Source organism: Octopus bimaculoides, chromosome 6 (genome assembly GCF_046866305.1).
Source record: "Octopus bimaculoides isolate indiv1 chromosome 6, ASM4686630v1, whole genome shotgun sequence".
NCBI classification, from domain to species: Eukaryota; Metazoa; Mollusca; class Cephalopoda; order Octopoda; family Octopodidae; genus Octopus; species Octopus bimaculoides.
In genome coordinates, this window is record NC_142933.1 from 20,953,380 (window position 1) to 20,975,163 (window position 21,784).

Sequence of the window (21,784 nt, forward strand, 5' to 3'; positions counted from 1 at the left end):
CATTACACATCCAGCGGATCATGCTAGCTTCATTTCTTTCAAGCCTACGCATGTCCTCCACAGTTACGGCCCATGTTTCACTGCCGTGAAGCATGGCAGTTCACACACATGCATCGTACAATCTACCTTTCACTCTGAGTGAGAGGCAGAAGCTTTCTAAACTTTGCCCAGGCTATTCTTATTCTAGTGGTAATGCTCTCTGAGCATCCAACCCCACTACTAACTTGGTCACCTAAGTAGCGGAAGCTATCAACTACTTCTAAAACAGCATATCTAAAACTACATTATTATCTAGTGGGTCCTTTTCTCTGAAGATGGGTTGTAATTTGAGGGAGATTTGGCTGCTAGTTGTAGCTGGTTTAGTAAGCTAGTAGAAGTTCCTTTGTTAACTCACATAGCTCACATTTTTCTCAAACCATTTGCCTAGATATTCTAACTGAATATTAACTGTGTCTCTCATCTCAGAAGCACTAACCACTCTCTTAGTAAAGAAACAAATTTTTTTTTAAATGTTTGCTTTGCTTAGCCCTAATCAGCCTTTATCTAGCAGTGGTCCAGTTCTGAAATCCTGTCTTCTATTCAGGCATAGTATATCTAGCATTACCTTATTTAATGTGTCTTATATAAGGCTATATAATTTGAAGCACATTTTGCTGCTAGCTCAAGTTGTTACTGATGTAGACCCTCACTAGTTTATCAGTTCTGCTGATTATTGCAATTTACCAACATTATTAGCAAAAACAGATATTTAAGGTACATTTGTCCAGCTGCTTAAATCAGCAAAATTCTCCCTAAGAACCTGTGGAAGAGGTAGACTAATGAAAATGTGATCTTTGGATGTTGAGACTTCTGTGCAAATTGCTGTGTTTGAGAACACACATCAAACTAAGTGAAATTGTGGTTGTGGTCAGTGCCAGTGATGCATGAATGGCACCCATACCAGTGACACATAAATGGTAGCCATACCAGTTACACATTAAAGGCACCTAGTACACTCTGTGGAGTGGTTGGCATTAGGAAGGGCATCCAACTATAGAAACCGAGCCAAAACAGACAACTGGAGCCTGGTGCAGCTCTCCAGCATACCATCTCCAGTCAAAGTGTCTAACCCATGCCAGCATGGAAAATGGCCCTTAAATGATGATGGTGATGTATTAGAAACATAGACTTAGGTCTATCATAAACCCTAGGATTCTATGATTCCTAGAGCTTAATTCAGTTTCCATGGCATGAAAAACTAGAGGTAGTCGATAGCTTCCGCTATCTGGGCGACCAAGTTAGTAGTGGGGGTGGGTGCGCTGAAAGTGTAGCTGCTAGAATAAGAATAGCCTGGGCAAAGTTTAGAGAGCTCTTACCCCTGCTGGCGACAAAGGGACTCTCACTCAGAGTAAAAGGCAGACTGTATGACGCATGCGTACGAACAACCATGCTACATGGCAGTGAAACATGGGCTGTAACTGCTGAGGACATACGTAAGCTCGCAAGGAATGAAGCCAGTATGCTCCGTTGGATGTGTAATGTCAATGTGAATACCCGTCAGAGTGTAAGTATCTTGAGAGAAAAGCTGAACATTAGAAGCATCAGTTGTGGCGTGCAAGAGAGACGATTGCGCTGGTATGGACATGTGGTGAGAATGGAGGAGGATAGCTGCGTGAAAAAGTGCCACACCCTAACAGTTGAGGGAACCCGTGGAAGAGGTAGGCCCAGGAAGACCTGGGCTGAGGTGGTGAGGCAAGACCTTCGTACATTGGGCCTCACCGAGGCGATGACTACGGACCGAGACCTTTGGAAATGGGCTGTGCGTGAGAAGACCCGGCAAGCCAAGTAAGATCGTTGCCAGTGCCCCTGGACTGGTTCTTGTGCGGGTGGCACATGAGATGCACCATTTTGAGCGTGGCCGTTGCCAGTACCGCCTGACTGGCTCCTGTAGGATTTTCGAGCGAGATCGTTGCCAGTGCCCCTGGACTGGCTTGTGCGGGTGGCACATAAAAGACACCATTTCGAGCGTGGCCGTTTTCGTGCGGGTGACACGTAAAAGCACCCACTACACTCTCTGAGTGGTTGGCGTTAGGAAGGGCATCCAGCTGTAGAAACTCTGCCAAATCAGACTGGAGCCTGGTGTTGCCATCCGGTTTCACCAGTCCTCAGTCAAATCGTCCAACCCATGCTAGCATGGAAGGCGGACGTTAAACGATGATGATGATGACAAGTGATTGGGGTTAAAACTCTTCCTCTGAATGGAATGCTGGTCCATTGTAGGGTTAACTTCCCAGCTATTGCTTGAAGTTATGGACTGGAGCAACATGAAATGAAGTGTTTTGCTGAATACACAGTGTACCACTCAGTCTGGAAATTAAAACCACTTCGTGTTGCACTGGTGGTCTTACCCTCGAAGCCATAAGCATTCAAATTAGAGAAATAAAAAAAAAATTAGGAAACAAAAGCTTCTAATAATGAACTTTAGTTTAATTGTTACACACAGTAATGCTTAAAACTTAAAAAAGAAAACATAATTTAGAATATTAATAAATCACAATTTAACAACTTGAAATGTAAATAGTCTCTGATAGAAACTGAAATTCAAATTCACTGTTAAAGAAAAATCTGAAATTTTTTAATCCATTCAAATTTTTTTTTAAATGAACTTGAATTTTTCTACTTAAAATTAAAATTTAATTTTATAAAGATAATTTGTTGCTTCCTCTAAACAAACTCGTATTCCTATTTTTAAGAGCACTTCAACTTTGTTAATTTTACAATTTCAAACTACACCCAGAAATCAAAATAAAAAAAAACAAACAAACATAATAATAATAAAGTGACCCTATATGTGGTCATTAGAACTGCTAGAAATAGCAGCCCAAGTCTTTCAAATCATATCCAACTGTCTTTAAAAGGATACACTGGATAACGTAATCCTAGATACACCATGCAAGAAAAAATGGAGTAGGGTGGTCACGGGTGAAATTTCTTTGACCATACGCCTGATCGATCACGGTATTGAAGAAAAACAGGATTAGATCTTTGGCCATCCATCTGATCGATCATGGTATTGAAGAAAAAAAACAGAATTAGAATGCAACGAGGGCTACTCTATGTAGTCGTTCGACAATGCTTGTTCCCTTTCCCTTTTCCATCTTACTAGCTCAGAAGAAAGATACATTTGGATAACCAGTGGAGTTTTGAATAACTATCATTATATTGTGGGGAAAGATAAGGGACCGAAATTGGAGTGGGAGTGATGTAAAAGATTGAAATTAATAAAACAAAAAAATTCTTCCAGAATCGTAATTCACGTTATTATAACATACAGGAATACTAAAAGTACAGGGCGTGGGGAAAAAAACAATAACAACACAGCCAATTTCGTACCCTTTTACTTCTTCATAGGGTTGTGATAGTGGAGGCGCAATGGCCCAGTGGTTAGGGCAGCGGACTCGCGGTCATAGGATCGCGGTTTCGATTCCCAGACCGGGCATTGTGAGTGTTTATTGAGCGAAAACACTTAAAGCTCCACGAGGCTCCGGCAGGGGATGGTGGTGAACCCTGCTGTACTCTTTCACCACAGCTTTCTTCCTGTTTCTGTTGTGCCTGTAATTCAAAGGGTCAGCCTTGTCACGCTGAATATCCCCGAGAACTACGTTAAGGGTACACGTGTTTGTGGAGTGCTCAGCCACTTGCACGTTAATTTCACGAGCAGGCTGTTCCGTTGATCGACGTCGTAAGCGACGGAGTGCCAACGCACACAGTGTGCTTGTAATGAAAACAAGATGAAATGACCATGATTGAAAAGCCTTTTATTATACATCTTGATCACGGCTGAAATAGCTGTCCTTTATCATACGTATGTTAAATGAGAGGCGACCTAGGGCTAAACATCCATTCAGAAATCGCAAACTCTCGCTAGTAGCAGCAGACAAACGAGAACTTGTTTCGCGAACGACCGAGATTATGCAAATTAGATGTCAGCACATTTTTTCTAATTTTCATTGTTCTCTGAAACATTTCTCTGTTTCCAGTTCAAGAATTATGGCCATCGTTTGATCTTTCTCGCATCCCATATCTCTTCAATATAATTCCAAACGGCCAGAAACTAAATGCAGCACAGGTAGGGGATAACCGTTCGAAATTTACCTTTTTGTTATTTTGATTTTCTGTGACCGACGATTGAAGATGAAACAAAAACCTGTGATTTTTTTTACTTCATGTTTTGTTGCTTTACTTTGAGTAATTGATTTCTAACACTGGAAACAAGAACATATTTTAGTGGTAAAAAGGATGAATATACTCGATTATATCAAACCCACAGGTACTTTATTTTATAGATCCCAAAAGGGTGAAAGACAGAATCTACCTTGGCAGGATTTGAACTCAAAACGTAAATAATACTCTAATAATAAGCATTATATTTTATATTATTAGGTTCAGATTTCGCCGATGTGGTCGATTTTGACTTTTATCCATCTGGAATCGATTAAAAATAAAGTATCGGTAAAATATCAAGGTGTGATATAGCCGGCTATATCCCGTGTGTGTGTTAAACATTAATAAAATAAGTAGAAGGTGATGGATAAAATGCTTTCAGTTTCAGCTTTTTATGTTCTGGGTTCGAATCCTGCCATGGTCATTATTTTGCTTTTTATCTTACTTGGGGTTTGGTAAAATAAAGTTCCAGTTAAGTTCTGTGGTCAATATAGTTGATCATTTTTCTTCCACCACAAAATGTGTGACCTTGTTTGTACGTTATGTTAGAAATTCATTTTTATGTTCGGTACCCCACCATGGGCGTCATCAAATGACTTAAAAAGTTATTATTAGTATTATATATTAACGACTTATATATCAATATGGACTATTTTTTTTTTTACCTAATTCCCAACACCTTCATTACATTTTGTCCCATAATCAGTCTTTTTCTCGTTTCACTGCCATTTGCCATTAAGTCTGTCACACAAGGATTGTTTCAAGCATTCAGTTACTCCATATTATCGCTGACTTGCTAGAAACAGCAGCAAAATCTCTCTTTAATCACATCATACCGTCTTAAGTAATTAATAAATTAGACGATGTTGTAACTAAAATACGAAAAAGACGGGTTAGTCACGACTGGGACGTATTTGATTATAGGCCTGCTCGATCACGACTGACCTGAGACTTAACACCTAACGGTACTTATGGACTAGCTTCCGTGATATGTATGTAATAGATTCTAAGAAAATTAGTTATGATTTGTGTTAGTAAAATCGAGTTACAAAATTCGTACAGTTCGTGGATTTCACACAAATCATTTTGAATGTGAATTTTGAGGTTTCCTAGCAAGGGCCCCTCTTCGAAGATATAAAATTTTGGATAAGCAAGCTTGAAATCGATAGAAAAGGTTTAAAAAAACGTTGCCATTGTGTGTACAAGAACAATTTTATGAAATAGGAATCGTTTGTTTCTGTAAACATACATGCGTTGTGTACGTATGTGGAAACGTATGTAAGCACTTGTATCGAAACATGTTTACACATGCGTGAATAGGTATAGTAGGCTTGTCGGAGAAGTACGTTTTGAAAGCTAACCATGCTGACCTCCTCCGGTTTAAAACAGAAGTGACTGAGAAAAGCGTCTTGACGGACGAGAATTGTTTACACATAGAAGCGATTTATCAGCCTACATATTCTATGGCAAATTATACTATAAAATAATAATCAAGTCACGTTAATAAATCTTAGTGATCAATTTTAAGCAATTTCATATTGTGTGTCTGTGAATTTTCTGTCAATTCTGTTTTGTGTCAAAGGTGATGGATTTTGAAAACATACATCTCTGGTGATTTATCGATACATGTATTAATTCTCTGGTATCATTAAATAGATCAACTATTTAAAAGAAATAACCAAAGCCTGTTAACACTTTCATCGTCATATTTCTGTTAAAATACACAGTTTTTGTTTTAATTATTTTTTAAAAATAATAATGAAGGTTATTAGTTGAAATCACCAATCCCATTACTTATTTTTTAAAGCCAGCTACTCTATCAGTCTCTTATGTTGAACCACTAAAAGTTACGGGGATGTAAACAAACCAACTCCAGTTGTCAAGCGGCAATGGAGGACAAACACAAAGCTCCTCCCCCACTACACACACACACACACACACACACAACTGACTTCTTTCAGTTTCCATCTACCAAATCTACTCACAAGGCTAATATGGAACGTTTTTGTGTAGATGAGTTTAAAGTCTGTCTCAGAACTAGGGGTGGTCTCAGGTGGGTTAGTATCAAAAGGGTTAAGTTTGTAGCATGTTTAAGAGTGGGGAAAGATAGAAGTTATATGATAAAGTAAAATATTGCTTCCAAGTTTTGGCACAAGGCCAGCAATTTCGGGGAGGAGTAAGTTGATTACTTTGATCCTAGTGCTCAACTGGTACTTTTTTTTATCTAACCTGAAAGGTAAAGTAGACCTTAGTAGAATTTGAACTCAGAACATAAAGACAGATGAGCTGCCACCAAGCACTTCGTCCAGCATGCTAATGATTCTGCCTGTTCACCTCCTTGGTAAAGTAAAATATTGGCTGTCAATATATATTATATTTGAGATTCTAATATGGCAATCACTTCTCTAGAGTGTTTCTTTTCAACCATTTTTTTTTGTTTGATGCATTGAGCATAAATGGTTGATGTAAATTAATGTTGGTATTTATTGTTTGGCCACAGATCAAGTGGAACTTATAGTCAAAAGTCCTCACCATCCGGTCTTCTTACCCCCAAATACATTGTACTTTAGCCCATATTTCCCAGTGTATTCCTCTTTGCTAAAACTAAGTATTCTTCTGGTTTCGTCCCAGGTCTGCTGTTATCAAGCTAACCTGTGATCCAACACATTCCATTCTAATACATACAGAACTGTGTTATCCAGATAAATGAAAATTGAAACTGTATTGAAAGAATTTTATTTGTACCATAATATTTGTATTAAATTTAGGTACAAGAATAGCAGCTGACCTTGGCTGGATTTAAACTTAAAACATAAAGGTATTTTTTTCTAATGCTCTAGCAATTCTACCAGTCCATAACAATGACCACAGTGGTCACTGAAAGAAGGCAGTAATAGTACAAGTGACAACACTCATTACAACAATAAAGAAACACAGTAATAAATATTCAAGCACAGTGAAATGTCAATAGGGTCATTTGGCTGCTATTTCTAGCAGTCAAACCACCACTTAGAAGCTCTCTTTTCTTGTTGTTTAGCCTCAGGTCAACTCTAATCAAGCAGATTAATGAAAGATATTCCAACCATGATCACCCCATCTTATTTTAGGAAGGGCATCCAGCTGTAGAAACTCTGCCAGATCAAATTGGAGCCTAGTGCAGCCATCTGGCTTGCCAGTCCTCAGTCAAACCGTCCAACCCATGCCAGCACGGAAAGTGGACGCTAAACGATGATGATGATATTATACACTTTCTAGCTAGAAATAACCAAATCTCACTCATATCACATTGTGATATTTTAACAAAAGAAGACTTTATTAAAGAAATGTAGTCATAGATACATTATGTCTGTGGAAATATGGTTAAGTCTGAAATGCTTTCGATAATTTGTCTTGATCAGGGTACTTTAGCTGGGTTCATTCTGTTGCAAAGATTCAGACCAGGCTTCTGGTTCACTCTCTGTTTTCTCTGCAGATGCTTAGCACTAATCACTAGGCTGGAAGATAAATATAAAAGTCATGGGCATTGCCCTTTTCCTCTGACCAACTTAATAAAAAATGTGTGTAGAACATTCATCCAGAATACTATGTACAGTATACACACCTGATACTGTGTAAGTACATACAAATATTGTGATTTATATACAAAATGACTTTTGCATATTTAAGCATTTTTCTGTAAACAACTTTCCACCTGTATCCATGCTATTCTGTTATTCAGACTATACTATCTGATGTAAAACAAATGTTGGATGTACACCATGTCATTGTGTTCTGTTAAAGGTGATGGTAGAGTTAGGTTTTCATGATGATATTCCTGAATGAATTCTCTTATAAGTTTAATAGTTATCTCTGTGTTGTTAATGTTAATTTTGTTGTATTTTAGGAAATGTTTGCATTTTGGAAAATAGTTATCAAATTGGAGATCCTTTGAGAGAAATTGGAAATTTGCACAGGAAAATACTGATAGGCATCACACCATTCTGAATATTTAAGTTGTTACTGCAGAAACACAACTTGATGGAAGACAATACAGAAAAGGCAGACTACCAGTGTGAAATTTGTGGTATGCAGTTTTCGAACAATTCACTGCTTAACCTGCATAAACAGATTCATACTGAAGAGAAACCACCTAATTGCAACATATGTGAAAAAACATTTGCAACAAAACAACAGTTAGCTAGCCACATAATGGTTCATACTGGAGAGAAACCATTTGGCTGTGATGTTTGTGGTAAAACATTCTCAAGTAAAGTGTACATGACTCAACATAAAATAATCCATACTAAAGAGAAGCCACATCATTGTGACATTTGCAATAAAACATTCTCCAGGAAACACCAGTTAGCTAGCCATTTAATGGGTCATACTGGAGAAAAACCATTCTGTTGTGATGTTTGTGGTAAAACATTTACAAGTAAAGTGTACATGACTCAACATAAGATAGTTCATAGTGAAGAGAGGCCACATCGCTGTGATGTTTGTGGGAAAGCATTTTCTAGAAAACCTCAGTTAACTAGTCACAAACTGGTTCATACTGGAGAGAAACCCTACAACTGTGACATTTGTGGCAGAGCATTCTCAAGTAGAGGGAACATAACACATCATAAAGTAATTCACACAGGGGAGAGACCACACAAATGTGACATTTGTGGTAAAACATTTCCACATAAAGGTAATGCAGTTAAGCATAAAATGGTTCACATTGGAGAGAAAGCATTACAGTGTAAACTTTGTAGTGAGACTTTCACAAATTGTGAAGAACTAAAGAAACACAAGCAAACTCATGCAGGAGAAAAACGACATAACTGTGACATTTGTGGTAAAGCTTTCTCTAGAAAATCACACATAACTCGACATAGAATGATCCATACTGGAGAGAGACCACACCATTGTGATATTTGTGGTAGAAGGTTTGCTGATAATGATGACTTAAAGAGACACATAATGGTTCATACTGGACAGAAGCCATACCAGTGTGAAATGTGTGGTAAAGCATTTGCAAATAATGGTGACCTGAAGAGGCATCGACTAATTCATACAGGTGAGAAACCTTACCGCTGTGATATTTGTGGTAAAACATTTTCAAGAAAATCTTATGTAACTACTCATCAAACAATTCACACAGGAGAAAGACCGTTCAGTTGTGAAATCTGTGGTAAGACTTTCTTGGTTAATAGTAACTTAAAGAAGCATATGACAATTCATGCAGCAGAAACCTATCAATGTAATTATTCATTTGATAATGAATTCAAGATTTCTGATGTTCTTCAAACAGGAGAATGATGTAATGATCCTGAAAGTTGTGATAACACATTGTTGCAAAATGATACTGCAAAGCAGGCAGTACAAAATGGTTCTTTTTTCACATGAGAGAAGCTATCAATCAATCAAAAACTATAGTCTAGGGAGGCCATAGGTTTACAGCAAGAAACACTACCACCTCCCCACCATGTTTCCAACCACATATTTTCCATTATCTTTCTCTTTGTCCATTCCTTCAGTTTGCTCAACCCTATTTTTGTTTTTTAAAAGCTCTTTTAGTAGTAGGGTTTGTCCATTTGTAACCACATTTGTCAAAGATAGTAGCCATGGTGCCACATCATTTTATTTTCACTTTCAATGTAGGCCTGACAGGATACATCAATTGCAGCCCTTAAACACTACTCCTGGCTGTGGTTGGATGAGTCTTCTGCAGCCCTGTATCACCAGTCAGTACGGTTCTTTGTCACCTCTTCTGTGAGATACAGCATCTTCAAGTCAGCCGTTCACCACTTCATTCCATTTCTTCCATGGGTTCCACCATCTTGAAGTGCCCAGGACTGCAGTATTCATCCTCCACGATCATCACATACCTAGACCAGCATAGCCTTCTCTTTTGCATCCAACATCTGATTTTTCTCTCTGCTCATTTGTACTCTGGTATTCATGTATACTAGAATTACAGATCCACTGGAGTAAGTTTGTATCTTTTCTTTGTAGCCTTTGCAAGTCTTCTGCACTCAAGGCCCACATCTCACTGTCATGCAGTATAGTAGTTCTCACACACACTTTATGCTTCACTCTGAGGTGAGAAAAAAACCTACATTGCCAACAGAGGTAACTATCTGAATTTTCTCCAACCTGTTCTTACCCTGGCTGTTGTATTTCTGAACAATCCTCTCTCTAGCTAACAGAAGTTATTGACTACATCCAGTGATCCAACCAAGCATTTAAGAGAGTCTATTTTCAGTGTGTATTTCTCCCATATACCTAAAACATGAAACACTTTCACTGTAAGTCAACCTGTGGTCACACATACATCTTTTGTATGTCCATAGCTTAGGCTGGTTACAGCATATGGAGTTTATACCAAGCTCACTAAAAAGTTCTAGGACATTCCATAAGACTCCTACACATTAAAATTATACTTTTGTTTTTGTTTGTCAATGTCTATCATAAACTCACATCAAAGATGATTATAATAGAATTAGCTTTGGTCAACATTTCCAAACATAGTAATATTAATTACTTGTGGCAATTATTTCTGGTCAGCATTACCAAATATGGTATTATTTGCCAGCAGTTTTGACTTTCAAACTTAAACATTCCAGGTTCAAATTTGGAGAATATCTGCTATGGTCTGAATGCAATCTGTGTATACTGATAATCTGGATGTTGCAGGATATGATTTACTATTCAAATTCTTGGTTCTGATATTGTTTTGAAGTCTTTACAATGACGCTCTTCCTTACTGATATGATTGTCGTACAAAGTTCTTGGCATGGGTAGAACAGTTTGCTATGGTCCAAACCAGTTCTTATTGAGAGTTACTACCCTCTTAGATAGGTTTGAGGGCCACATCTCATGCATATTTTAGTTTCTATGGCTAAATGCGCTTCCTATCACCAACTACAAAAACGATATACTGGGTGCATTTTATAAATGGCACCAGCATGAGAGGAGTTATCATGTCCTTAGTAAAGTTAGGATCCTCACCATGTTGTCCTCAATTGTTTTGTTTACCAACGGTTACTGAGTGCATTTTATCATGGCAACATCATAAGTGGATGATAGAGTGGGGGTACCTTGTACCTCTTCATTCTGGACACACACCCCACCAGTTTTAGATATCTGATGTTTCTCTCACACTATATAGGTTTATATGTCTGACATTTACTGTTCATTTATTTTCCCCTTGCTACTCCTGCTATTACCTTTCTATAGCTTTTTGTAAACCCTATTCTATCTCCATGTTATTACTACCATAGAAGTGATCAGTGGCTTGCATTAGTTTTTCCGTTTATGTAGTAGAAGTTTTCTATCTCTGTCTCTATCGGAATATCTATTGTTTCAGTAATATATGGAAGCTGACCTTCACAGATATTGCCAGTATTCACAAACAGGCTTTCACTTAGTTGTTGTCTTTTCACAATCCTTATGGCTTGCAGCTAGCATTTATACTAATGATGAACCTGCTTGTGAGGAATGGTGTGTGGATCAGATCTCAAAGCCAAGAAGAACAAAATGAATTTTGCTATGAAACCACCTGACTACTGACTAGTTGTTTGACTCTATCTGAAGTTACTGGTATTGAATCATTTTATTTGCATTACAGCACTCTAGAAATTGTGTTCCCTCTTTTCTTTTCTTCTTCAGTGCAAAAGATACTACTGCTTCCTCTTACAACAAATTAATTTCCTTTGCTGTGATTATATAATAGAATAAAATTACAATTGTTTACCTTTTGCGCTAAATTTTACAAGATTTTTTTGGCATGATCTGTAAAGTCTATACTCTCTTACTGGTTTCAGTGACTGGATTATGACCATGATAGGGCATTTCCTTTGAGGATTTCTGTCAATCATATCAACCCCTGTACTTTTTTCAGTTTGTTACTTTATTGATCTGCATTTGACAAATCACTAAGTTACACATTTTGACACAATACTGGTAAATATAAACATAGACACACAATCACACACACTCAAACATGTGTGTGTGTGTGTGTGTGTGTATGAAAGGTATTTACCGTCTTTGGTTACCAAATTGCACTCACAAGGTATTGGTCAACCTGAGTTATTGTAGAGGACAGTTGCCCAAGGTACTGTACTGTGGAATCAAACATAGAATCCTCAAGATGCAAAGCATATTTCTTAATTACACAGCAATACTTGCATCTATGTGTGTTTACATTACAGGAAATGATTTCTGCATAAACATTGGTCTAATTTTATTGCACATACATGTGCAGCTGTGGCCATTGATCTTGGCAAAAACGTTATTTTGCACCAAAAATATATAAATATGCTTATTTGAGGTAAAAAGTCGATTTGTTTGAGCACGTATGAGCATATTAACGAAGAATAATAACACACTTGAACCATATGAACAATAATAAGGTGTGATACTTAGTTATTCATCTTCCTCTCAAAATTTGCAGTGGTGACCCCTATGTTTTGAGATGTCCATGATTCATTTAGGCATACTGGAAATCAATGATTGAGTTAGTCCTATGTTTACAAACCTCCATTCTTGCTGTACAAAAGCCTTCAACTGTTCAATATTTGTTGAATTTTCTCTGTCAACTCAGATTTTAAGGATGGACCACAAATTTTCAATAGGATTTAAATCTGGAGAATTTTCAGGCCAAGGCTCCAAAATTTCAATACCTTTATTTCCAAGATACTTTTTAATTAATGCACGTTTCTTCACCAAACTGTCTCTCAATAGTTAGAAGGAGATGGTTTTCAAGGATATTTTGGTACCCTATGGAATTCATAGAAATGTTTTTTTGACAAAACTGACAATGATTCAACGCCCTTGGATGAAAAGCAACTCCACACATGAATAGTTTCTGGATACTTGACTGTGAACACGATGCAGGCCTCATCATAGCATTCACCTTGTCGCCTTCTGATGAACCTTTTTCCAGATATCCCAAACAATTGAAATGGTGCTTCATCAGAAAAAATCACTTTGTCCCATTGTTCATTAGACCAATTTTTATATTTTCTGCAAAAGGCATCTCTGTCCTTCACGTTTCTTATGGGCAAAAAAAGGTTTCTTTGCAGCACTCTGTGAAGCAAGACTATTGTCAAGAAGTCGTCGTCTAACAGTCCAAGCAGAAGCCCTGACACCAGCTGATTCCCACTCTTTAGCAAGCTGTTTGCTGCCGGCACTTTGATCCCGCAATGAATTTCTCACCAAAGCCTTATCTTGGCAGTCAGAGGACAGACATTGACAACCAGGGGGTTTTTTTCACTGTCAAGGATCCTGTCTCTTTGAAAGGTTTTATAATCCTGTACACAGTTCTTTCAGCTGCAATGCCTTTAGCAACAATATCTTGTGTTGTTAGGCCATTTTGGTAGAAAGAAATTATTGACTGACGTTTTTCTTGTGCCAATGCCATCCTTGCAATAACAGAAAATAAAATTTGAAGTTTTTGTATGGAAAAGAGCACACATTAATTAAAATCCAATCATAAAAGGCTCATGGCGTTATGACATCATACTTTACTTACTGTTCTGGTTATTAAGTATTAGTTTGTATGCGATTCCAACTTGAAATTATGAAGAGAAATGTGATTTCCACTTGTAAGAAATATAACCAGTTCTGCAAACTGATGATTATTTGCAGTATTTATTAGTTTTTCAACAGTTTTTCTTTCAAATCTTATTGGATAACGGATAACCTGTTAAAATAATATTAAATCATTAACATTCACATGATATTTCACATGAAGTAGCAAAAAAAAAAACTGTTTGCCAAAATCATTGGCCATGACTGTACATACACATTACTGTAACTATGAAAAAATAACCATAGTGTTCCTCCAAAAAGTGGTTGTTTGAGGAATGTAGATGTAACAATGAGTCAGGTGCAGCTGGGTTTGTTGGTAAAATTTATGGTCAATCAGATTATATATATATGAAGGTAGAAAATGTTGTGAATATGTTAGAGATGGTGGCTGAGGTGCTGAAAGCCTAACATAATACTATATAATTTATTGAATCAATTAGAGTATTGTGTTTTACCCAGGGTCAGCAGTGTTTTGGCTGACCTCAAGTTTTCCAGCTGTGACAATCCAATTTTTGTCGTTTTTTAAACATAGTCAATTCAGGTTTATCTTACATGTCCTTCATTTTTTTAACTGGTAGTGGTTACTTGGCTGCTATTTCTTATTGGATTCTTCAACAATTGTTTGATAGCATGTCAAAGGGGTGAATTTATAAAACTCTACTATCTTTGAATTTGCAGTAGAGGCTCATTTAATCATGTTAACGATAATCATTATATAGTGGCACCATTCTAGAAACTGCTACATAACTAAATGAGATGCATTGTCAATGCTACACAGCTAAATAAAATACATTGGAGAGTGAGAAATAATAGAGGCCTCAAATGTATGGATTAGCTACAAACGTTGAAAGACAGTGTAGTGTAAACAAGACAGATCAAGGTTTAAGATGCAACTGACAGTTGTTTAATTTCATTGTTCATTAAGCCTTGAACTACCAAAGAATTGATCTTTATAAATTTATTAAAACGAATGTGAATATGATATTAAGAAAAAAGAAACTCATGTAAATGAATTCAGTTTTGAATTACTATCACTGTATGTGCATATGATCTTATATTTTTAATCTTCACAGTTGTCTACCTTTTTTTTTATACAACTAAAGTGATCAGTGAAAAAAATGAATCAAAATATAGCAAACCCCACAAGGTTTTTGAGTGACAGCCATGTTCTCATCAAAATATTGAATTTGCAACCAAAAAAGATGAATTTGAACTTCACGACAATCAGGAATATTGATTTAAGTGGATTTGTAATATTTTTCATATGAAACGCTTGGTAAATACTGCTTAATATTGGTTTCAAAACATTTGTTTATGCTATAGTATATGTGTTTTTAGCTTAAACATTACAACCTTTATTGATGATTACACCCTTCTCAGCATTTTTCGTTATGCTATATACAGCTAATTATTATTTTTTTTTATATTGACCCTTTTTACCGATTTGCATTTTAGTGTGACCCAACCATATACTTTTATAATTTATTGTCCCATAAATTAAATGCTATATTTTTTAAAACAAATGAAGGCATAATGTAACAAACACTAAGAGAGAAAAAAGATTTACAAAAACAATTTAAAACCTCCTTACAAGGGTCCATTTGTAATATTTTCTATCATGAAATAAAGTAACATTGACTATTTCTTAATTTCTGTTGTTTGACTTATTTATTTGATTCTCTAACAAGTGTTTGATAACACATCAAATGGGGAAAATGTATATGAAATTATTGGATTGGAATTTATAGAAAGATTTATGATTTCAACCGACTTGTAAGTCGTCGTCGTCGTTTAACGTCCGCTTTCCATGCTAGCATGGGTTGGACGATTTGACTGAGGACTGGTGGACCAGGAGGCGACACCAGGCTCCAATCTGATTTGGCAGAGTTTCTACAGCTGGATGCCCTTCCTAACGCCAACCATTCAGAGAGTGTAGTGGGTGCTTTTACGTGTCACCCGCACGAAGGCCAGTCAGGCGGTACTGGCAACGGCCACGCTCAAAATGGTGCATTTCATGTGCCACCCGCACAAGAGCCAGTCCAGGGACACTGGCAACGATCTCGCTCGAAAAAAAAAAAACATCAAAATCAATGTTTAATGGATCTTGCTAATCTCTCCTTTATGTTTGTATCATATTAATTTTTTTTCTTTTATCACTAAATTTATAACTATTTCAAAGATTCAGTATTTGCATATTATTATAGGCATGCTTGTATAGTTAAGAAGTCAGCTTCCCAACCATGAAGACTTAGGTTCAGTCTTGTTATGCAGCACCTAAGACAAGTGTCTCCTACTACAGTCCTGTGGGGAACTAAAGGTTAGTGAGAGGATTTGGTAGACAACAACTGAAAAAAAACTCTGTGTGTGTGAATATGTGAAGGTCCACAAATGTGGCCCTGCAAAAATTCTCTCGGCTACAAGTGATGACTGCTGTCTGGGGTTATCCGCTGGTTATGCTCCTTTGAAGATCGGGCCATCGCCGAGCAATGGTTTATTATCTGGTGCGAAGCACGCGGTGCATGTCGAGCGCCTTCGCGGGCACCGACGCAGCCAATGCACGATCCTTTGTCGAGAACAGTGTCGGTCGGGGAGTTTGACTGGGGCGGTATGTTTGTCAAACGGTAACACAGGTGTCCCAAGGCAAGCTCAGCGTGGACAGAAACCACGCGTTGAGCAAAAGGGCAAAAGCTTGCTCAATCTCAATTTTGAGTACGAATACAGACCGCGAAAGCATGGCCCATCGATCCTTTCCAAATAACAGTGGCGAGCTATGCGTCTGCCGAGAGGTGTCAGAAAAGTTACCACAGGGATAACTGGCTTGTGGCAGCCAATCGTTCACAGCGACGTCGCTTTTTGATCCTTCGATGTCGGCTCTTCCCATCATTGCGAAGCAGAATTCGCAAAGCGTTGGATTGTTCACCCACTAACAGGGAACGTGAGCTGGGTTTAGACCGTCGTGAGACACTCGGCGAAGAGCACCCTCGGAGGAACCGTGCGGGCCGAAACGACCGGGAGGTGGACGCGCTACCGCAACGCGTGCGACGACGACGCCCGACGCCGCCGGAAAAGCAAAGTGACGCGCGTGCAAACCGGACGGGGCGAACGAAAACAAGGGGCCGAAGCGGCTGCCGCAGCGACGGAGCGGCGCTGCGCGCAGAGCTCCGCGGCCTGACCACGCACGCACTGGCGAATAGGGCCGGGAGTGCGAACGGACGACCGAAGCGGACGCGCGTGCGAGGCATGTAACCACGACGGCGCTGAACGTGCTGGGGCACGTTTTCGAGACCCGAATTCCGACTACGAGCTTTTCAAACGCAACAATTTTAATATACGCTACGGGAGCTGGAATTACCGCGGCTGCTGGTACCAGACTTGCCCTAACCGTCGCCAGCCTCTTTGCTCGCTCTCTTGCTTGCTTTCCTTCCTTCCTTCCTTCCGACTTTGCTTGCTTATCACTGTTACGACCTACTCGACAAAGCCCTTTACCCGTCGACCGCGTGCGTAACACAATGACCAACACTCACCGCGCGGTCGACACCGCCGCTGAGACGACGGCCTTTCGATCGCACCTTCCGCTCAGCTGATCTTTGCTCGATCTGAACGACGCCACCAATCGTCTGCTTCTTCCTACTTTACAAACAAGTTTCCTCACTACTCGATGCATAGAGAGTCAGAGTTACTCCAGCTGTTTGCTAGCGCTTAGTGCAACGCATGCGTCCCGCTCTTCGCAACTAACTTGGAGGAGCAGGGATCGCGTTCGCGCGGCGACGACCGGCACACGCACTCCCGCTCGATGTCGCCGATTCTCTGTCGGTCTGAGAGCCGCGAGGTTCTACAAAAAAAAAAGTCACTTCTACGGAAACTGGGAGAATCCCCAAGACAGGTCTCCCACATAGCGTCTCCTCCTCGTTCTTCTTCTTTTGGCAGCGCACTCGCTTCGGCAAGGAAATGCACTCGGACGACTCGCTCGCTTCGGCTGCGGCTTTCACGTCGCCGCTTGAATCTGTATTTTCTCTGGGTTTTTTCTGTTTGTCTTCCTTAGTTCTGCCGCCGCCATGCGACCAGTACCGATCTCGATTTTTTTCTTTTTCACTGACCATTAACTAATTCCACCCGTCGCGCTTCGTCATCGTGTAAATCTCAGTCTCAGTCTCTCGATCGGTTCGCAGTTTCTATCGGAAAAATTGGGGGGGGGGGGGTTCGTTCTTGCCGCCGCCTCGAAAGTGCGAATTGTGTCGTTCATGAGAAGAGACTCAATAGATCACAGTGTGGTAGCTGCTCTACTAAGCACGTCACTCCGAATGGCAAGTCGAGTCATATGCAAGCGATCCTTTTCGTCTCAATCTCTTCGAACAAGTCGTGGGGGGCAGGATGTTCACGACAACGTCAGCGGCTGAAACCGCCTCAACTGCCGCAGACATCTCGAAATGGCAATTCCACTGGTGACGCTGCCGCTCACTGCTCGAACGTGACGGGCGGACAGCAAACACGCCGAGCTAAAGCATGCGCCTTGAGGTTGAGACGCTTTTGGAAAACAACTCGGGTCCGGCTACGGTTCCGGCTTAGAGGCGTTCAGCCGTTATCGTTCACAGGCAGCCTGGCACCACCGCTCTATTGAGCGAGCGTGCAAACCTTTGCACTGATCCTGTGGTTCCTCTCGTACTGGACGGTATAGCCGTAACTGAGTTGACGTTGCCGGCGCCCGCCTAAGGCCACGCGGCGGGAGCGTCGGCTGCAGAAGCGCACCAGAGCGCGCCGCCGTTTACCGAACCCCCAACTGCGCGTGATTCAGGGCACCGCTTTGTCGAGTAGGTCGTAACAGTGATAAGCAAGCAAAGTCGGAAGGAAGGAAGGAAGGAAAGCAAGCAAGAGAGCGAGCAAAGAGGCTGGCGACGGTTAGGGCAAGTCTGGTGCCAGCAGCCGCGGTAATTCCAGCTCCCGTAGCGTATATTAAAATTGTTGCGTTTGAAAAGCTCGTAGTCGGAATTCGGGTCTCGAAAACGTGCCCCAGCACGTTCAGCGCCGTCGCGGTTACATGCCTCGCACGCGCGTCCGCTTCGGTCGTCCGTTCGCACTCCCGGCCCTATTCGCCAGTGCGTGCGTGGTCGGGCCGCGGAGCTCTGCGCGCAGCGCCGCTCCGTCGCTGCGTCAGCCGCTTCGGCCCCTTGTTTTCGTTCGCCCCGTCCGGTTTGCACGCGCGTCGCTTCGCTTTTCCGGCGGCGTCGGGCGTCGTCGTCGCACGCGTTGCGGTAGCGCGTCCACCTCCCGGTCGTTTCGGCCCGCACGGTTCCTCAGAGCGAGCCCCGTCGGCTTGCATACGAAAAGCATGGAATGATGGAAGATGGCCTCGTCCGCGCGTCATCCGTCGGTCTCCGTTCACGACGAGGCAATGATCGAAGGGAGCGATCGGGGCCACTCGTATTGCGACGTTAGAGGTGAAATTCTTGGATTGTCGCAAGACGCACTGCAGCGACGGCGTGTGGCAAGCACGTTTTCCTCGATCAAGAGCGAAAGTCGGAGGTTCGAAGACGATCAGATACCGTCGTAGTTCCGACCGTAAACGATGCCGACTGGCGCTCCGCCGGCGTTCGCTTCGATGACACGGCGGGGAGCCTGCGCGGGAAACCATAGTCGGTTCCGGGGGAAGTATGATTGCAAAACAGAAACTTAAAGGAATTGACGGAAGGGCACCACTAGGAGTGGAGCCTACGGCTTAATTTGTCTCAACACGGGAAAACTCACCCGGTCCGGACACCGGTAGGATTGACAGATCGATAGCTCTTTCACGATTCGGCGGGTGGTGGTGCATGGCCGTTCTTAGTTGGTGGAGCGATCCGTCTGGTTGATTCCGATATCGAACGAGACTCCGGCCTGCTAACTAGCGCGTCGATTAGTGCTTTTCCGGTAGCGAGGCGGCGCCGAAGCCGTCGTCGGTAGCTCCGCGCGCGGCCCGGGCTTGCCGTTGTGTGTCGGGGCGGTTGCAGCGTTGCGGGGTCGGTTGCGGAGCGGCAGCGGTGACCCGGTCGGCTCAGCCCACGCGAGCCTGGCGGCGACACGCCGTCGCGCCCTGGCCAGTCGGTTGGCGAACGCAGCGCTTCTTAGAGGGACGGGCGGCAGAAAGCCGCACGAGGCGGAGCGATAACAAGTCTGTGATGCCCTTAGATGACCGGGACCGCACGCGCGCTACACTGGCGGTATCATCGGGCGCGTCTCTCCCGGCCCGAGAGGGTCGGAAAACCTCTGAACCACCTCCCGTGATAGGGATTGGGGCCTGGAACCAACCCCGTGAACAAAGAATTCCCGGTAGGCGCGGGTTATCAGCCCGCGTCGATCACGTCCTTGCCCTTTATACACACCGCCCGTCGCTACTACCAATCGAACAGTCCGGTGAGATCCTCGGATCTGGCCGACGAGTCCGCTTACGCGCGGCAGCCTTCCGCGCCGTCGTCGGCGCGTTCTCTGATGGCCCGGAGAAGACGACCGAACCCGATCGCTTAGAGGAAGTAAAAGTCGTAACAAGGTTTCCGTAGGTGAACCTGCGGAAGGATCATTACCGCAGCCGCCGCCGCCGCAGCCGCAGCAATCGATTGCTGTCGTTGCCTCCTGCTCCTCCTCGCCTTTCGGCGCGATCCAGCCGATTATTTCGTAAGCCGCGACCGGGCCCTCTCGCACTCGTTGGCCCTCTAACAGTGCAGCAGCTGCCGAAGCAGCGGCGGACGAAGCCCGCACTCGTTCCGCCGACGCCCATCTCGCTGCTGCCGACCGCGCAGTTCTCACCCAACCTGCACTCGCCCGTATACAGTGCGCTAGGCCGACGATGCTGCACGCTTTGCGGCTCCATGAACCTCAGTATCTCTCTCGTCTTCCTTCCTTCCTCTCCCGCGTCCGCCAGCGTCTCCGGCTGTAGCGGCAACCGGCTACGGCAGTCGTGCGATGTTCCGCTGCCGCAGCCGTTGATACTCCTCGCCTTTTTTCCGTTTTTCCGTTCGTTTTTCGCTTTCCTGTCTCGACCGCCGGTAGGCGGTCGTCAGTACTAGTAGTAGCAAATACCGAAACCCTGGACGGGGGATCACTCGGCTCGTCCGTCGATGAAGAGCGCGGCTATCCGCGTGAACTGATGCGAATTGCAGGACTCAGTGAAGATCGACACCTCGAACGCACATTGCGGCCCCGGGATCCCATCGTCACGGGCCCCCGTCCGGTTGAAAAGCGGTCACGACACGAAAAAGCCGTCCGCCGCTGCTGCCGGCTGCAGCAGCGGCGGGGAGTCGCAGGAAAGGGCGCGCGCCGGGGAAGCGGCGTAAGTAACGGGAACAGCTCGCCTTTCGTTCTCGTTGCTTCTGCTTCCAGCCCGACTAGCGAGCGCGCGCCGCTCGATCCTCCGTCTCCCGCAATGCCAGACCGTCATCGTTGCGAAGCGCTGCGACGGCTGCGCGCCGCCCGCCCCGAATCACGCGGCCGACGCGACATGCTAAGGAGCCCGACAGCTGCAGCAGCAGGAAAAGATCGATCGATCGAACAGACGGAACGGACAGACACCCGGTCTGTCCGCGCCCGCCGCTGCCGTTCGTATGCTCGTACGTATACTCTTCCTCGCCCGTTCCTTTCAGCCTGTATATCGCTAAGCGGAGGAAAAGAAACCAATCGGGATTCCCTAAGTAACGGCGAGTGAACCGGGAGAAGCCCAACGCCGAATCTCGTCGGCCGCGCCGGTCGTCGAGAGCTGTGGCGCAAGGGTCGTACACGGTTGATCGTTTCGCCCGGCTAGGTTCGGAGTCCCTTCGATCGGGGCTGCCCAGAGCGGGTGCCAGGCGCTTCTCTCGACTGGGCCCGTCGCTCCACGAAAGCGCAAGCACGTCTAACCGACGGAGACGGGCTAACGCATCTCGCCTTCAGCAAGCACGACGCAGCGAGTCGCGAAAGCGACGCGGCCGCTCGCCCTTCGCTCGCGAAGAGCGGGAACGCCCGAAAAGCCGCCCGCTGCCGCCGGTCAGCGACGAGCATCGGCAACCTACCCGACCCG

The 21,784-nt window shown here is 42.9% G+C and overlaps 1 protein-coding gene and 2 pseudogenes across 1 annotated transcript; all 3 read left to right on the top strand.

Moving 5' to 3' along the window:
• Positions 1-3,964: 3,964 nt before the first annotated feature.
• LOC106879559 (uncharacterized) lies at positions 3,965-15,410 on the top strand. The gene is made up of 2 exons (XM_014929195.3): positions 3,965-4,108; positions 8,087-15,410. The coding sequence occupies exon 2, from the start codon at positions 8,221-8,223 to the stop codon at positions 9,484-9,486; it is 1,266 nt and encodes a 421-aa protein (XP_014784681.1). The 5' UTR covers positions 3,965-4,108; positions 8,087-8,220; the 3' UTR covers positions 9,487-15,410.
• A 3,148-nt stretch (positions 15,411-18,558) lies between these two features.
• Positions 18,559-20,314, top strand: LOC149134972 (small subunit ribosomal RNA; annotated as a pseudogene).
• Positions 20,315-20,814: 500 nt separating this feature from the next.
• Positions 20,815-20,973, top strand: LOC149134973 (5.8S ribosomal RNA; annotated as a pseudogene).
• The last annotated feature ends 811 nt before the right edge of the window (positions 20,974-21,784 follow it).